Source organism: Fundulus heteroclitus, chromosome 12 (assembly GCF_011125445.2).
Source record: "Fundulus heteroclitus isolate FHET01 chromosome 12, MU-UCD_Fhet_4.1, whole genome shotgun sequence".
Classification (NCBI taxonomy): domain Eukaryota; kingdom Metazoa; phylum Chordata; class Actinopteri; order Cyprinodontiformes; family Fundulidae; genus Fundulus; species Fundulus heteroclitus.
In genome coordinates this window covers 1,116,006-1,131,511 of record NC_046372.1, presented here as the reverse complement: position 1 = coordinate 1,131,511, position 15,506 = coordinate 1,116,006, and the positions used below count along the sequence as shown (strand labels likewise).

Sequence of the window (15,506 nt, the reverse complement as noted above, 5' to 3'; positions counted from 1 at the left end):
ATATGGGGTAATGTCCATAAATATTTTTTCAAAATTATTTCATCAATCATAAAAACCCAAAAAATAAAAAATAAATATTTATTGGTCTACTAGTGAACTACTGAACTTATTTGACTCCGTGAATACATCAAAGCTACACAGCGGATTAATATTAAAATAGGGAGGAATCCTCTTGCATTATGAATGTGATCAGAACTGATCAAAGTACTGGGCAGACTGCAAAGTAAGTCTAGTTAAGATTTTAACCTTGTTATTTTAACCTAATTATTTTAGTTCTAACAGATGCAGTCAGAAAATCGTTTTTTTCTTACTATTATTATACAGCCTTATGGTTATTAAGTTATTTTCTACATGAGAATGGGTATTCCCATTATTTAAGATGGCAGCTTTGGAGCCTTCCTCTTTTAAAATCCAGTAGAGACAGGTTATTTGTTCTGATGAAGCTGAAATGGAAATGTTTGGTTCCAGTTACCGTGGTTTCATTTGGAGGAAAAAGGGGGAAGTTGCAAAGAAGACAACACCATCCTGATGTGAACAACATGGGTGGCAGCATCATGTTGTGTATGTGTTTTGCTGCAAGGGGAACAGGTGCATTTCCCAACATAGGTGGTACTAGGAGCAAAGAACATTCCAAATGGGGCAATAACTCAATAAGAATACCATGATATAAATTCAAAAAAGGTTTAAAAAAACTGTTGTTTGCAATCAAATTTTGCCACATTCTGGATGACCTGGATGATCTGGATGAGAATCTACACCAGCATGCCCTTATACAAGTTACAAAGTGGCTTAAGGGCAATAAAAGTAAATGTTTAGGAGTAGCCATCACAAAGCCCAGATCTCAGTATATAGAAATTTGTGGACAGGGCTGAACACGTGTGTGTTAGCAGGTTGGCCAACAAACTTGGCCCTGCTACATAAGTTCTGTCAAGAAGAATGGGCTAAAAAAAACCTCCAGCAAACTATTATTAGAAACATGTGGGATGAAATCCAAAGTCATACAGCTTAAAATGCCACTCCACCAAATACGTAGAAAATGTATGTAAACTTCTGAATCAAATTGGGTTTTATAAAAATCACACATAATTCTGGAATTTAGTAAATTAAGATATTTTTTGTAATTCTAGCAGACCTAAAATTTGAAAGTTTAGACAGTGAAAACAAAGCTTCTATGTATTTTTATACAGAGGATGCTAATATCTTGTTTCAACTGCATATAAAGCACAAAATATAATTGCTAAGAAAGCTGCTTGTTCAGAGGGCCGTTTTTTTCAAATACACCAATGGCAAACTGAGTGCAATTAAGAAATTTGTTAGAAAAGCAAAGTCCATTAGAGGGTTTGGGGAAGTTTCAGAAGACGTGGACTACAGCTCTGGACTGAAAGAGCCTCCACACAAAGACATACCCTGGACAAGGGCTACAGTGTTCACACTCCTGCCAAACCAATCCGGAGTAGGAGAGAACGTCAGAGGTGTTTTACCCGGGATAATGGGAAAAATGAGTTTGCTCAGTTGGCCAAAGTCATATTTTTAGAGGAAAGTGCTACATTTTGCATTTCATTTGTAAATCAAGGAAAGCCATATTACCTGAATTATTTACACCGTCTTTCACATGCAAATGTGCATTCACACACTTCAGTTTCTCATGGAATGTGTTTGGGCATCCATGCAAATTGCACAGTTCTTTAACTTGAAGATCTAAATTTATTATATAGTACTTTACTGTTTGCATGAGTGCATCAAATAAAGGAGCATTCATGTGATACACTCATGCAACTGCACCGTAGTCTATATCATAAGGGAATGTTATCTGACTGCTTGACTTGGAAATAAGTCTATTAGATGCTAAGGACTATTTCCACAATTTAAGCTTCTCATGGTGCAGTCAACTGATTTCAATAAATAAATAAATAAAAATACAGAAGATTTGAAAAGATTATGTCTTGTTGTGTCTGTGTGTTATGTGTAATGTGTGTGCATTCTGAGCCGGTGTCTGGCTAATCAAAAATGTCATTATGGTATCACATAATGACAACAAAGATTCTTGATTCTTCATGTCCACTGTAAAGTCTGTGATTATTTGGGGTGCCACATAATCCGGTGTTGGTCCACTGCGCTTCATCAAGTCCAAAGTCAGTGCAGAAGCCAACCAGCAAACAGAGGGCTTCAGGTTTTTCTTTGCTGACATCCTTTTTGGGAGATGTTGTTTTCGTTTTTCCAGCTGGACTTGGTGCGTGCCCAAACTGCCAAAAATAATATGTGCTTTAAAGGGGAAGTCCGGTCAACAAGGAAAAATCAGTGGATCATTAGCTATAACTAAAACTAATACGTTTGTGGTGATTTAATGAATTTAGCGTTATTCAGTAAATAAATGAAAACATTGTTGTCGCGATCACTGATACTGGGGGCGGCCATTATTGTCCAAATATGGGCAAAAACGGCCACCTGACATCACATCCTGTGATGTAACATTGCGGTGAGCCGAGGGCAGTTCTCCACACTTTATAAGCAAACTCAGTAGGAACCGTTCTACACAGCTGCGATCAACAACAATTATTTTGGATTTCCAGAGGACTTCACCATTGAAATTCACGAGAGCTATTGTTAAAGCAACAATGCTCACGTGCATGGCAGTTTGATGTTCCAATACATCGGGTAAAAGTGAAAAAAACATTACTTATTTCAACTCTGCTCCTATGGCAGGATGAGCTGCAGTGCGTTATGAGGCGGAGGGATATTTCCGCTGGTGTCTGAAGTGTGGCAGTGTCACTTAGTTTAGAGCCGAAACAATCCACTTCACTTTCTGAAACAAGCCCAAAACCGATACCCGCAACATGGAAATTAACAAGCGACTTTTATTAGTTGCATAAAATAATCGGGCTTTGCAACAGTGAGCACTGGTCTGTTATGCAAGTCTCTAGCAATTTTGGAACAACGTAAGCCGAGGGGAAATAAAACACCAAACACAGTCCGGAGGGCGTGGTGGGGGAAAAAACAATAATGCTGTTAACGCGCGTTAAAAAAGGCGCCGTTATGGTCAAACAATGTTAACGCGTTAAAACTGACAGCACTAATTTTAATTGATATTGACACTGAGATATTTCATCGGCAGGAACAACAAACTGAGAAGAATAACACAAAAATAAGGAGACGGCTGTGGTGTCGCAGCAGACAGATTCAACTCACATCGTCCCTTTTTGGTCTCATGGGCTCAAACTGGTACGGCTGGATTCCGTCAAAAGTCTGGTTGCTGTCAAGAAACTCTGCTAAAAAAAATCCATATCACTATCAGATGATGATGACTCCCATCGCTGTCGCTAATTAATCCATCACTCTCTGCTTCGTATAGAGCTCTGGTTGTCGCCATCGTGGATAATAGCGCGTAGTGACAAACAACAAATAGAGCCTTGGGACTTGCTCAACAGCCGGTCCCGCGATGTGACGTCACAAACTGGGAGGTAACAGATGGACGCCTCCACATAAACATGATTAAATGAAAATTACTCTTAATTAAAAAAAAAACGTATCATTTATTGAACAGTATGTAATAGTTTTATATTTAAAGTCCTTTTTTATATTTAAAGTACTTTCAGCAGTTTGAATTCTGATTTTGACCGGACTTTTCCTTTAATGCCCATGGTATCATTATGCTTGATTAGCCAGCAAAGTCAACTAGTCTAAACCGTAGAGGGAGTACATGGGGTATTGTCAAGAGGAAGATGAACGGCACTAGATCCAACAATGCAGACAGATGAATGCTAGTAAAGCGACCTGGGCTTCCTGAACACTTCAGAGCCTCCATGCCACACTGCACTGATGCAGCAATTCATGCAAAATCAGCCCTGACCAAGGGACGAGTCCATGTACTGTACAGAGTAACAACACACATATTTTTCAGTAGGTAGACATTATCATCAGCATTGACAGAAATATATTCTTGATGTGTCGCTGTGTGTGTGTGTGTGTGTGTGCGTCTCTGTGTGTGTGCACATGTATGTCTATCGTTGTGAGGACCAAAACTCGACAGTAGACCAACGTTGCGTGGACAACTGGCATTGTGAGGACATTTTGCAAGGTCCACACAATGCAAATTGGGCTGATGCTTAGGTTTAGGACCAAGGTGTGAATTGAGTTTAGGTTAGGGTTAGGGTATGTACCTGTGATCTTAGGTTCAGGGTAAGGGCAATAGAAAATTAATGGAAGTAAATGGAAGGTCCACACAATGATGTATTTCCCAGTATGTGTGTGTGTGTTGATCAACATATTATATGAGTTTCAACGTTTGAATTGAATTAGGGAAACATAAATTCACTTTTGATATTCATACTGAAATTGTTGTTTTACTACTTTTATTCAAGCCATGTCCTCCTGCCTCGGGGTGGGCGGGTTTTCCGCCAGCAGGGTTTGGTTGATTCTCTATTGATTTGTTGGAAAGCCAGAGGAGGAGGGGGGAGGAGGAGAGGAGGAGGAGGAGAAAGTGAAAGGGGAGTGGAGCGGAGAGAGTGGAGGAGAAATCCCTGTTTGATGAGGGGAGGGAGGGATGTGATTGTTGGGTGTCGGAGAGCAGAGCAGAGCAGATCGCAGTCAGAGCAAAAGTCGGACCGCCGAGCCAGGGAGCGCTCCTAAAACACGTGGGACCCGGGAGAAAAGTAAAAGTGTCATCGGAGTAAAGTGACTTCGCACATTGTTTTTTTTTTTGTTTTTTTTCCCCCCACCTCTTCTCCAGTCTTCCCCTCCTCCTACGCCCTGCATTCCGCTGAGCAGCTGTGCTTTAATGCCCCTACGCACCCGAGAAGGAGAGGACGGAGAGAAGAGTGAGGAAGAAGAGGCTGAAGAGGGGGTGAGGAGGAGGCCTGGACACCACCCGTCCCCGCTCTCTGGGACTCCGTCCACTCTCCCCTCCTGGCCCTGCATGGACGGGGATGGGGAGAGCCAGATGCTGTTGCCGCGGGGCTGAGCGCCTCGCTTCCCCGTCCGTGACGCGCCGCTTCCGGCCGCTGCTGCTGCTGATCATCGGTCTCTGCTGCGGCGCTCGCATAGGTAACTAAACCCTCACGTCTTCGGGTCAAACCCTCGCTGGATCCTCCGTTTTACACTTCGTTTGTGCACTTCACTGTAATTCTAGACAACTTCACTTTATACCACGTCACCCCTGTTCGCGCTTTAGCATGACTTCAGATAATTAATGAGTTATTAAGGCGTCTGTGAGCGTGTTTTGCGTCGGGGGGCCCAGCACCGCTACACTGCCTGACAATGGCCCTCTCCAAAGCGGCAGTGCAGCAGTCTGAGTCCGGATCGAGTTTCTCCTCCTCTCTCCTGGGCCGTCATTCTCCTGTCTGCCCCTTAATGGCTCATGGAGGAGGGGAAGAGAAGGGGGAAACAGGGCTTGCTACTTCTCCTCCTCTCCATACATCACAGATCCATTGAAATCCAAGTTCGGTCTGTAAGTGTTGCCAGACCTGAAAGCACAACATAGTGGGATTTAATCCTGACTGAAGTGTCAAGATCGGAGAAAGAAAAGCATTAAAAGTCATCAAAGATTCTTTTAATGCCTCATTATTCTATTTATAGTTCATCTTTGAGGGATCCAAAAGCAGAAACTCATTGGCAAGCGCTTAATTGACACAGATTTGAGCTCTTTAGTCTGTCTAAGAGAAATATCACTTCTTCTTTTCCGGATTGCTTTATGTTCAGTACAATCTCCCCTTTCCCCCAGCATTTCTATGTCTTTTTGTGTGTGTGGAGGATTTTTTTTTTTTTTTTGGCTATGTGTTGGACAGTCACACCTCTTGTAATTAGTTAAACAGTGCTGGGTAGCAGGACCCCAACACTCCCCCCTATACGCTCCTGTTTCTGCACACACACAGCACCTAGTTTAGTTTAAAACCCTCTCAGCACCTCCTGCCACACATGCCTCACCAGGAAAGAATGTGTATTATTTGGTTTGGTGAGGCAAACAGAACGGTTTATTTGCTAAAAGGTGTGAAGAAGGTCTTGTTTGTGTTACTTTTGTTCAGACGTATGTCATCGGCTGTCAGCTCCGCGCGTGTTTGCACAGGGATGGCAGGGAGCATCTGGATTTTTTTAGGAGCTATTGTTGCCGGGGCTTAGGCGGCTGCGTGCTTGGTAGAGAACGTGAGAGAGCGCACACAACCGAGGTGATCAATAAGCACTTCGCGAGCTGTTCCCTCGGCTGAGAGGTGATCCCAGTAGGTCAGTGTTTTTTGTCTGATCTCTGGATTATCAGAAAAGGTTCGGAGACAGAGAACCGATGAAATAAATAAATAAAAAATTCTAGTCTGGGATCTCCTGACCTCTTGTCTGGTGGTGGAGAAGCTGCCTTGGCATGCAGGAGAACCGGGAGCTGGTGACCTGAAGCCCTGGCAAGTGCAATAACAGCTAACATGAAGGAAAGAAAAGTTGAAAATAATAGAAATATGGAGACGTGTGTATCATTTTTGGAGAAAGGTCTGACTCATGTGTCTTTAATAGAAACTTTGCAGCAGGGGATAACACAAACACACCTCTGAGCACCTCAGATCCTAACATGGCGATTTCTTTATTCTTCTCTTAATAACATTTTTAAAGCCTTTTCAGTATTCGCCACCTTTACTTGCTTTACCTTACGTTCCTTATTTATATGCATAGCTTGGATTTTCTTTTGAAAGAACAGCTATGAATACTTAATAAGATTACGAGAATCCCCCGAGAACAAAGATAAGATAATTCTCTTTAATAAGTAACCTTAGATAGGCAGAACATATTTAATTATAACACGAACATCTCCTCATGGAAGGCCAGAAGCCAGCAGTGGTTCTTCTGTGATCCATTCGGAGCCGGCGCAAACTTTTTCTTCCTCGGTATCTGGTCGGTTTTTAATCTTTGCGAGACAGTTTTAGTGAATCCAACAGACAATAAAAGAGGGTTTTGCCTTCCATCTGAGCAATGTGAAATTGTGGTTGAAAAAAAAAATGAAACGTGAACAGATGTCCGCACGAGGACGTATAAAGGGGTCTACATGCGGCTGAAAGGTGGTTCCGATTAGACTCCTAGCAGCAGTACTTGGGTCCTACAGGCCTGCTAGGAGGGAAAAGAAGGCAGGCCTTTGGAGTGGCGGGGCAACAGACACAATGAGCCCTCAGTGCTCAGACAGCCTGTGCATGTATGTGCGCCGGGCATATCTTTGGCTGGTGTCAGTGTTTAACAAGCAGGGGAGAGATTCTGAAGCCTGCTGTGAGTGGGGGTCTACATCTGCACCCTGATTTGTCAATTTCGGAAAACTCAGAGCAGCACTGCCCCCACATGGTGGGACAGAAGTCCTTTATGAGTCCACAAAGAGGAGAGCTTGTGGACTTCGCTACTTAGTAGGCTTAATTGTCAGCGGTAATCTACGTGAATGTGTGACGTGAATGTGTGACACTGATGGAGGGTGCAGATTTATTTATTTTTTTCTTGTGCTCAGACATCAGAGTCATACCACCATATTTCTTTTCTTAGCCCTGCTTGTGTTTGTGTGCAGCCGGCCCCTCTCTGCAGAGCCTTCCTCTCACTCTCTCTCTCTCTCTCTCTCTCTGGACTAATCTAATAGGAGCACGCTGTGACTGATGGATTAGGTCTGGTCTCTAATCTCTCTCTCTGGCTCTAACTCTCTCTGTCCATCTGATGGTCAGTAATACAAAAGGCCTGTTTTGACCCTCGTTCCACTTAGAAATGAGAAAACAGATACAAAATCACAGACCAAGGAATCAGTTCCCCGAGGGGTGTGAGAGTGAATTCTTGATCATGTGTTTGTTCTTTTTAAAGAGAGGGTTGCAAACGCGCCAGTCATCTAAGTTTTCAGAAATCTTGATACATGCCATTCTCTGCTTGGACTTTTTTTTTTTTTTTTTTTTTTTGCATTTTGTCACTTTACAAACACAATATTTTATGTGATAGGCCAGCGCAGATTAGCACTTCGTTGTGACGTGGAAGGAAGATGACACATATTCAGAGAAATATCTCAAAAGTGTGGCGTAACTGAACAGGTCCTATGAAAAATGGCTACACATCTTACAAATGGCTTTTGATGTTTAATTTTCTCTCGCGCTCTTCTTTATTCAACGCTAACTACAAAAACAAAGGACGTTTTTGCTGAAATATGACATAATTTCCTTTAAAGCCTCCAAACCTGAAGAACATAGATGGATTATTACTGTCTAAGCGTGGATAATTTCAAGTTTTACCAAATGTTCTTGATTGAACTGGGGTCTTGGTTTTGACTATGCCATTTTAACGCTGTAAGGTGAACCTGCTGGTTCTCTTCCCAGACTAGCTCATTCGTCTTCCTATCAACTCTTAGCAGCTTGCCTGTCCATGCTGAGGCCTCCCACAGCATGATCCTACCACCACCATATTTTAGATAGATAGATAGATAGATAGATAGATAGATAGATAGATAGATAGATAGATAGATAGATAGATAGATAGATAGATAGATAGATAGATAGATAGATAGATAGATAGATAGATAGATAGATAGATAGATAGATAGATATCTTTATTGTCATTTTGTATGCACAAAGTGCGTACAGCATGAGGTGGGATGGTGTGTTCAGGGTCATCTGCAGTGTTTCTTTCAACGTTTTTCTTCTTGAAACTCTTACTTGAAACTAGATTGATGGGGTGCATTACTAAGCAGTGTAAGCACATTCTCCCACCTGAGCTGTAGCTCTCTGCAGCTCCTCCAGAGTTACTTTCTTAGCTCCTTCTCTGTGTAATGGCCTCTATGCCTGGCCTGTCAGTTTATGTGGACAGCCTGGGAGTAAAATGTGCCGAATAGAAATAGACACAAAGATTTCTATTTGTAAAAGGTTTTGAAAATCACGCATTATTTTTTCCCTCTTGTCACAATTAGACACTAATTTGTGTTGTTTTATGATATCACATCCTACTTACATACATTATGGTTTGAAGTTGAAGCCACAAAATGGGAAACATTTCAGGAGGTATTAATGTTTCTGTAAGGCTCTTTAGCTCTATGTGCAGCAAAGCTGAAGCCACCGCACAGTTAAAAAACTATTTTACGTACTTCCTGGCTGTCTGGGCAGTATTATCTGACTGCTTGTGGGATGAAGTTGCTTCATCGTTCTTGTCTGGGTGCTCTTTGGTTTATTACACTTCAGGTTTATTGCACTCACAAAGCGGCACTGCTGATTGATCGAGACTTTTAATCGGCTGCTGGTTCTTTTTCTACTTTTATTGGGTTTGACTGTAGCAGCATAGAGCGTTGCGAGTATAAGATCAAAGAAATCGTTCTCACACCTCTATCTAAGCCTGTTCATGTTAGTGCACAGATTTTCCATTTCTAGAAAGATCAGGTTTAGACCTAAATTGTCAGACATATGTAGCTTCTTTAGCTTGCCATCTGCTGCAAACACATGTTTTGTCTTATGAAGCTATCTCAGACTGTCTTTGTTTGTCCCGTTCAGGTCAGTGCCAAGTGGCTACCACCCAGTGTCGCATCCAGAAGTGCACCACCGACTTTGTCTCGCTGACCTCCCACCTGACGCCCGCCGTGGATGGCTTTCACGCTGAGTTTTGCAAGGCTCTACGCGCGTATTCAGCCTGCACCCAGGGGACAGCTAAGGCCTGCCGGGGAAACCTGGTGTACCACTCAGCCGTGCTGGGCATCTCGGACCTCATGAGTCAGAGGAACTGTTCCAGAGATGGCCCAACTCCCTCTGCGCACCCCGAGATCCACCTTGAACCCTGCAACTACCACAGCCGCACCCAGCACACCCACACACACTCCCACATCCACTCTCACTCCCATGGCCATGGCCGCTCTCGGCCCGGGTACTTGTTCTGTGGACTATTCGGGGACCCCCACCTGAGAACATTTAAGGACAGTTTCCAGACTTGTAAGGTGGAGGGGGCATGGCCTCTTATTGACAATGACTATCTGTCGGTGCAGGTCACTAATGTTCCCGTGGTTAACGGCTCCAGTGCAACCGCAACCAACAAGGTGAGAACTGTTGAAATGGTGGAAAAAAATTATAAAAAACCTTTGTGTTACTTTTGATCTTTGACCCGTCGATGCTTGTTTTAGCTGGTTCAGATTTCTTTTTAAAGAAGCCTAATCAAATGTTTTGGTCATTAAAAAACACAAAAAACATATATTTATACTCAAATCAGACAATATACACCATGATTTTCTCCTGATGGTGTTTACTTAGTCCTTAGAACTTGAAAAGAACTTTGCACCGGGCACGATCAGCAGACATAATCATTGTTGTGCCACCTGCTGGCAGTACCGCTGAACTATCAGAAAGCAAGATGGCGACAATGGATGCAGCTACTGTAAAAGCAAGTAGACCGTCCTGCAATGTCTCGCAGCAAAGACACAGCTCAGGGCGCTCGAATACCAACCCGATCTACAGGGCTAAGGCTACTTAAGCTCTTTACTTTTGTACCTCGACTCCATTGCTTCTCCTTGTTTACTCATTGCACGCATGGTAAATATGCATAAAAGCCTTGTTTACTAACAAATGGAGTTAAAACAAAGTGTAAAACACAGAAATAAAATATAATAAGCCAACAGGGCGTGATAAATTAATCAGTAAACCTTTGTGTGCAACCAGAGTGAGGTACTGGCGTAGAAATTCGTAAAATCATAGTGTGTGACTAGGCCCCTTTAAGGACTGTAAGAAAAACTTTGAAATTATGTTGTTCCAGCCTACTTGTCATTAGAATTTATTATTTATATTAGGGGGCTGGCAAATATTTTACAACAAAGTCTAAATGATTACAGGGTTGACATTTTTAACTATTGTTAGCGACGTCTGCTAGCGACTAGCGCTGCTAGCGACTAGCGCTGCTAGCGTCTAGCGCTGCTAGCGACCAGCGCTGCTAGCACTACAGCATTAACAGAGACTTCCAAAAGGGCTGCCAGCATTTCCAAATCCAGCATGTTCCATAACAGACGGATGTAGACAGCTAAAACATTCAGACTTCCCGTTATGTAACCATATTCCTGCACTCTCTGTCTCTCTGAATGAGTGTATTTTGATTAGCATCTTACATCTCTGTGCTTCATTTGATATGGTAAATAGTCTTCTTCCCTATGTAACAGTGTCCACACTGAAGAGTGTTGTTTGTTGTGAATAGTACAGTGCATCTGACAAAAACTGGATTTTTGGCTGATGCCCACCAGGGGTCAGGGCCAATTAAGTTGAAAGCACATCTGTAATTTCCTGGTATTAAGACTGACAGAGCCCACTAAAACAGTGAGGCTGACATAGTTTATTTTTCTCTTTGTGTGTGTGTGTGTGTGTGTGTGTGCTTTTTATTTGTTCCTTTCCTTGCCACAACACAAGAAATCTTATCAGTGGGAAACCAGAAAACAACCTTGCTCTACTTAGCTCCCTTCCAGACTCCCTCTGCGTTTCTCTGGCTTCCACAGGCACACAGGTGCAAGGCAAGCGTCCTCGATCTTGTGACCGCCTCTTGTGACTGCAGCAGTGCAGCAAACCTAACTCGGTTAACGGCTGCATATAGCCTGACCGCTAATAGGGAGGAATGAGATGCGTGAAGGGATCCATTGTTTACTTATAAGCACATTTGGAAGCATTCGTGTGTCTATAAGAGTGAATATGGGTCCTACAGGTTCATAAGTAGCACTCCTTGCAGTCAGCTTAAAGCACTGTGTGTGTTAAAAGGTTCCTGTGCAACAGCAAAGATACGCGTACACACATCTGTGCACGGCACTGCATGGAGGACAAGCCACACAAGGTGATCTTTGTGGTGTTAAAGAAAAAATGCTGATATTTCCCCCGATGATTTGCCCCCTCTAGCTTAGTGGATAGCTTTAATTATTAAAGCACATGCACAAACAGCTATTCACCAACACCCGCGCAAGCAGAGGGAGCAAAAAGCTGGTTTTCGGCACTTTGCAGCTGAAGATTTGACCTTGTGTCAGAGGTGGGGCGAGTTATTAGTCACGACTATTAGAGTCGAACACACACACACACACACCCGCACGCACACTTTCATATACACCCACATTAACAGCCCGCCAGGCTTAATGGGCTGCCAGGCCTCATTCCTCACGGCTGTCATGTGAACAAAGCAGCCATTCACCGGAACTGTGATGCCGGAGTTAACCGTAATGCTCACACACCACACCCTGCGTCCACCGCTGCTTCTGCACACCCCTGGAGCAAGTGTGCGCGTTCATGTGTCAGCATGTTTTCATAGCTGTGTCAAATTACAACTTGTTAGAAAGTCATCAAGTCATTTCATAAATATTGAGAGGATTGTGTCTCGGTGTGGGTGGCTTTTTATTTTGGATCTAGATTTCTAAACCACGTCGTCTTAATCTTTCTCAATTTAGTTTTTTCCTGTAGCGAAAAAAAACAAAACAATCATATAAATGTGAGCGAAAAAACTGCGTCGTCGCCCGCTCCAGAGGAGTGGGGCCCTAAATGGATCACAAGTGGGTTTTGCAAATATGCAGAAAATCAACCATTGACAGAAAATATGCACACATTGACTTTGGTGGGTGCCAATTAACACATGGTTGTTGCATAACATGCAGCAGACCACAGCGCCATTTTGTATCCCAAAAAACTGCACACTGCAAAAAGGGAACTAAAAGTAAGTGCAATTTTCTTGAAATTAGTATTTTTTTTATTTATTTTTTTATTTGAGCAGGTAAATAAGACTATTTGCCAATGGAATAAGATTTTTGCACTTAAAATATAAAACAGTTCATCTCCATCATCTTATTTGAAGTGCAGGATGACTAATTATCTTATTTTAGGGGTAAAAATGCCCATTCCATTGGCAAATAGTCTTATTTAGCTGCTCAAATCAAGGAAAAAATACATAATTTCAAGAAAATTGCACTTACTTTTAGTTCTCATTTTGCAGTGCAGAGGGTCGAAAAGAGCACCACCTGTTGTCACGAACCACCGCTATAGCAAAGCTCTGAATAATAAGGATAAAAGGATCCTTCTCAAACCTCTCTCTCTCTGATGTTGAGTCTCGACAATACAAACCATTTCTACACTGTTTCTCACTGTAGATCACCATCATCTTCAAGCCATATGAGGGTTGCACAGACCAGAGGGTGTACCAGGCAGTCACGGACAGCCTCCCAGCTGCCTTTGATGACGGCACGGTGAGCAGCGGAGACCCCATCCACACCTCCTTCGGCGCTGACGGCGCGGCCGGGAAGGTCCGGGCTCTTTGGATCTCTGAACGCAGCCCCGGGCGCCACGTGGAGCTGCACGCTGGCTATATCGGCGTGACTGTAATCATTCGCCAGCTGGGGCGCTACCTGACGTTGGCTGTGCGGATCCCGGAGGAGCTGGCTCAGGCCTACGATGATACCCAGGACCTGCAGCTCTGCCTGAACGGCTGCCCCAGCAGCGAGCGCATCGACCAGGCGGGCCACCTCCCCCTGCCGCCTTCTCCGCCCGCGCTCGGCCTGCAGCGACAGCAGCTGCGCCGGCCAGGCTACTCCGCGCAAATGCAGGCGTACCCCTTTGGTGCTAGACACGTTTTTGGCGTGGAAGGGGCGAAGGAGCGCTGCAGTGAGAAGCTGGAGGCCCTAGACATCTACTTCCACTCCTGCGTGTTTGATCTCCTCACCACTGGAGATGCTAACTTTACATTGGCTGCACACAGCGCCCAGAAGGACATGGAAAACCTTCATCCACACCGGGACAGATGGAGGATATACCCCCGTGGCTCTGCAGCCTCCTTCTTCCTCTCCAACTCTCAGCTTATCAAAAAGCTCACTCCGCTCCTGCTGTGCGCCCTGAGCGTCGTATTCTTGTGAGAATGGCAGTCCCTGTGTGCCTGAATGCATGTAGGCCCATGTATGTGCACTACAAGAGGAGTTAGGGAGGATTTGTTTAGCCGAGCACTGATACTGAGCACTGATGCGGAGAAAAAAACAGCAGGTCGGACAGTGATTGGGAACTGGAAGTGTTTTAACATGAGGGGGTGGGGGGGTGCACAGGAAAGCCTGCCAGCACTAACTGCACTTCTCCTGGCAGCGTCAGAATCATCAAATGCAACTGACAATGAGAAAAATGTTTCCATGTGGGTGAATCATCTGTACATAGTTATTTTTTTCCCCCTTAAGTGCACAGTGTGATAGCGTAGAGATTTTTTTTTGTTTCTGTCATTGCATCAGATTTTTTTTAAATACCTCACACAGAGGCTTGTTTTTTTAATGAAAGCACTTTATTTTGACATTTTTTTACACGATGCCAGTCAGTGTTTCTGGGTTTTTTTTTTTTTTTTTTTTTCACCAAAAACCAATAACTATTCAAGTATTTGTTGTTGTTGTTGTTGTTTTGCTCCTTTCAGAATAAGTTGAATATGAGGAGCTGCCATTGAGGCTAAAATGAAACATTCTTCCAGCAGCTGATCCGGGTCAGCGTCTCCTTTAAAGTCAGTTAATGTGAGGTTTTCTGTTGAATGTATTATTGCAGCAAATGTCATCAGTACTACTCGGTTGTTATTTGATTCCAGCTAAGTGTGTGTGCGTGTGTCTGTGTATGCGCGCGTGTCTGCAAGGATTTTGGATATTTTTTAAGAACTAATTAATGTTTGCTTTATTTAATGTGACTCACACTAGAGATAATTCAAACTTTTTGCCAACATGTAATGATAATACTGCATTTTTTTTATACATAACACATAAAACTGCCTGTACCTTCCTGAATGTAAGAGCGTATTTTTATGACCTTTCTTGGAACTTACCAAGCACTTTCTCCAAACCTTTCCAAGAACTTATTAGGTACTTTTTTGAAACTCACTAGGTACTTTCCTGCAACTTTCATTTAGCTTAAGGATTACTTTCCAGGAGCTTTCAGTTAGGTTAACGATTACTTTCCTGGCACTTTCGTGATTTTTCTGACTTACTTTTGAGGAACTAATCAGGTAGTTTCCAAAATCATTCACAAATCTTACTGATTACTTTCCAGGAATTTACCAAGTATTTCCTTTGAACTAACCAGGAACTTTTGCTGAAGCTACTTTCAGTAACGAGGCTATGTGACATGGAGACATACTTGATAAGAAGTAAAAAGTTCCAGGAGAGTACCTGGTAAGTTTCAGAATACAAGTAAGATCCTGAAGAGTACCTGGTCGATTCCCAGAAAGGAACCAGTAAGTTGAATAAAAGTTGAGGTAAAGCCCCTGGTATGTGCCAAAAACTGACCTTTTTAGTCCCAGGAAAGTACAGACTGTATTATGTTGTGCTACACCCTTCTTGATTTGATTTTTACCAAAGACAAATGGCATGTTTAATGTACACAGGAATCATGACCAAACCAGCACCTTCATCCCCACTATTTTTAAAACTTGCTACTGTAAACCTGTTTATCCTTTGGCCCGGTGTTTCATCTTGGGATACGAAGAAAAATACTGGAAGTGAAAAACACAACTGTTCAGATTATTGAAATGTGTCTGTATAAGCACTGTGATGTGGGAATCAACGCCTCGTAGAATTT

At 43.1% G+C, this 15,506-nt stretch overlaps 1 protein-coding gene across 1 annotated transcript; it reads left to right on the top strand.

Annotated features, from left to right (window-relative positions):
- The first annotated feature begins 4,505 nt into the window (after positions 1–4,505).
- rgmb (repulsive guidance molecule BMP co-receptor b) lies at positions 4,506–14,209 on the top strand. The gene is made up of 3 exons (XM_012863558.3): positions 4,506–5,040; positions 9,468–10,003; positions 13,064–14,209. The coding sequence occupies exons 1-3, from the start codon at positions 4,923–4,925 to the stop codon at positions 13,820–13,822; spliced, it is 1,413 nt and encodes a 470-aa protein (XP_012719012.2). The 5' UTR covers positions 4,506–4,922; the 3' UTR covers positions 13,823–14,209.
- The last annotated feature ends 1,297 nt before the right edge of the window (positions 14,210–15,506 follow it).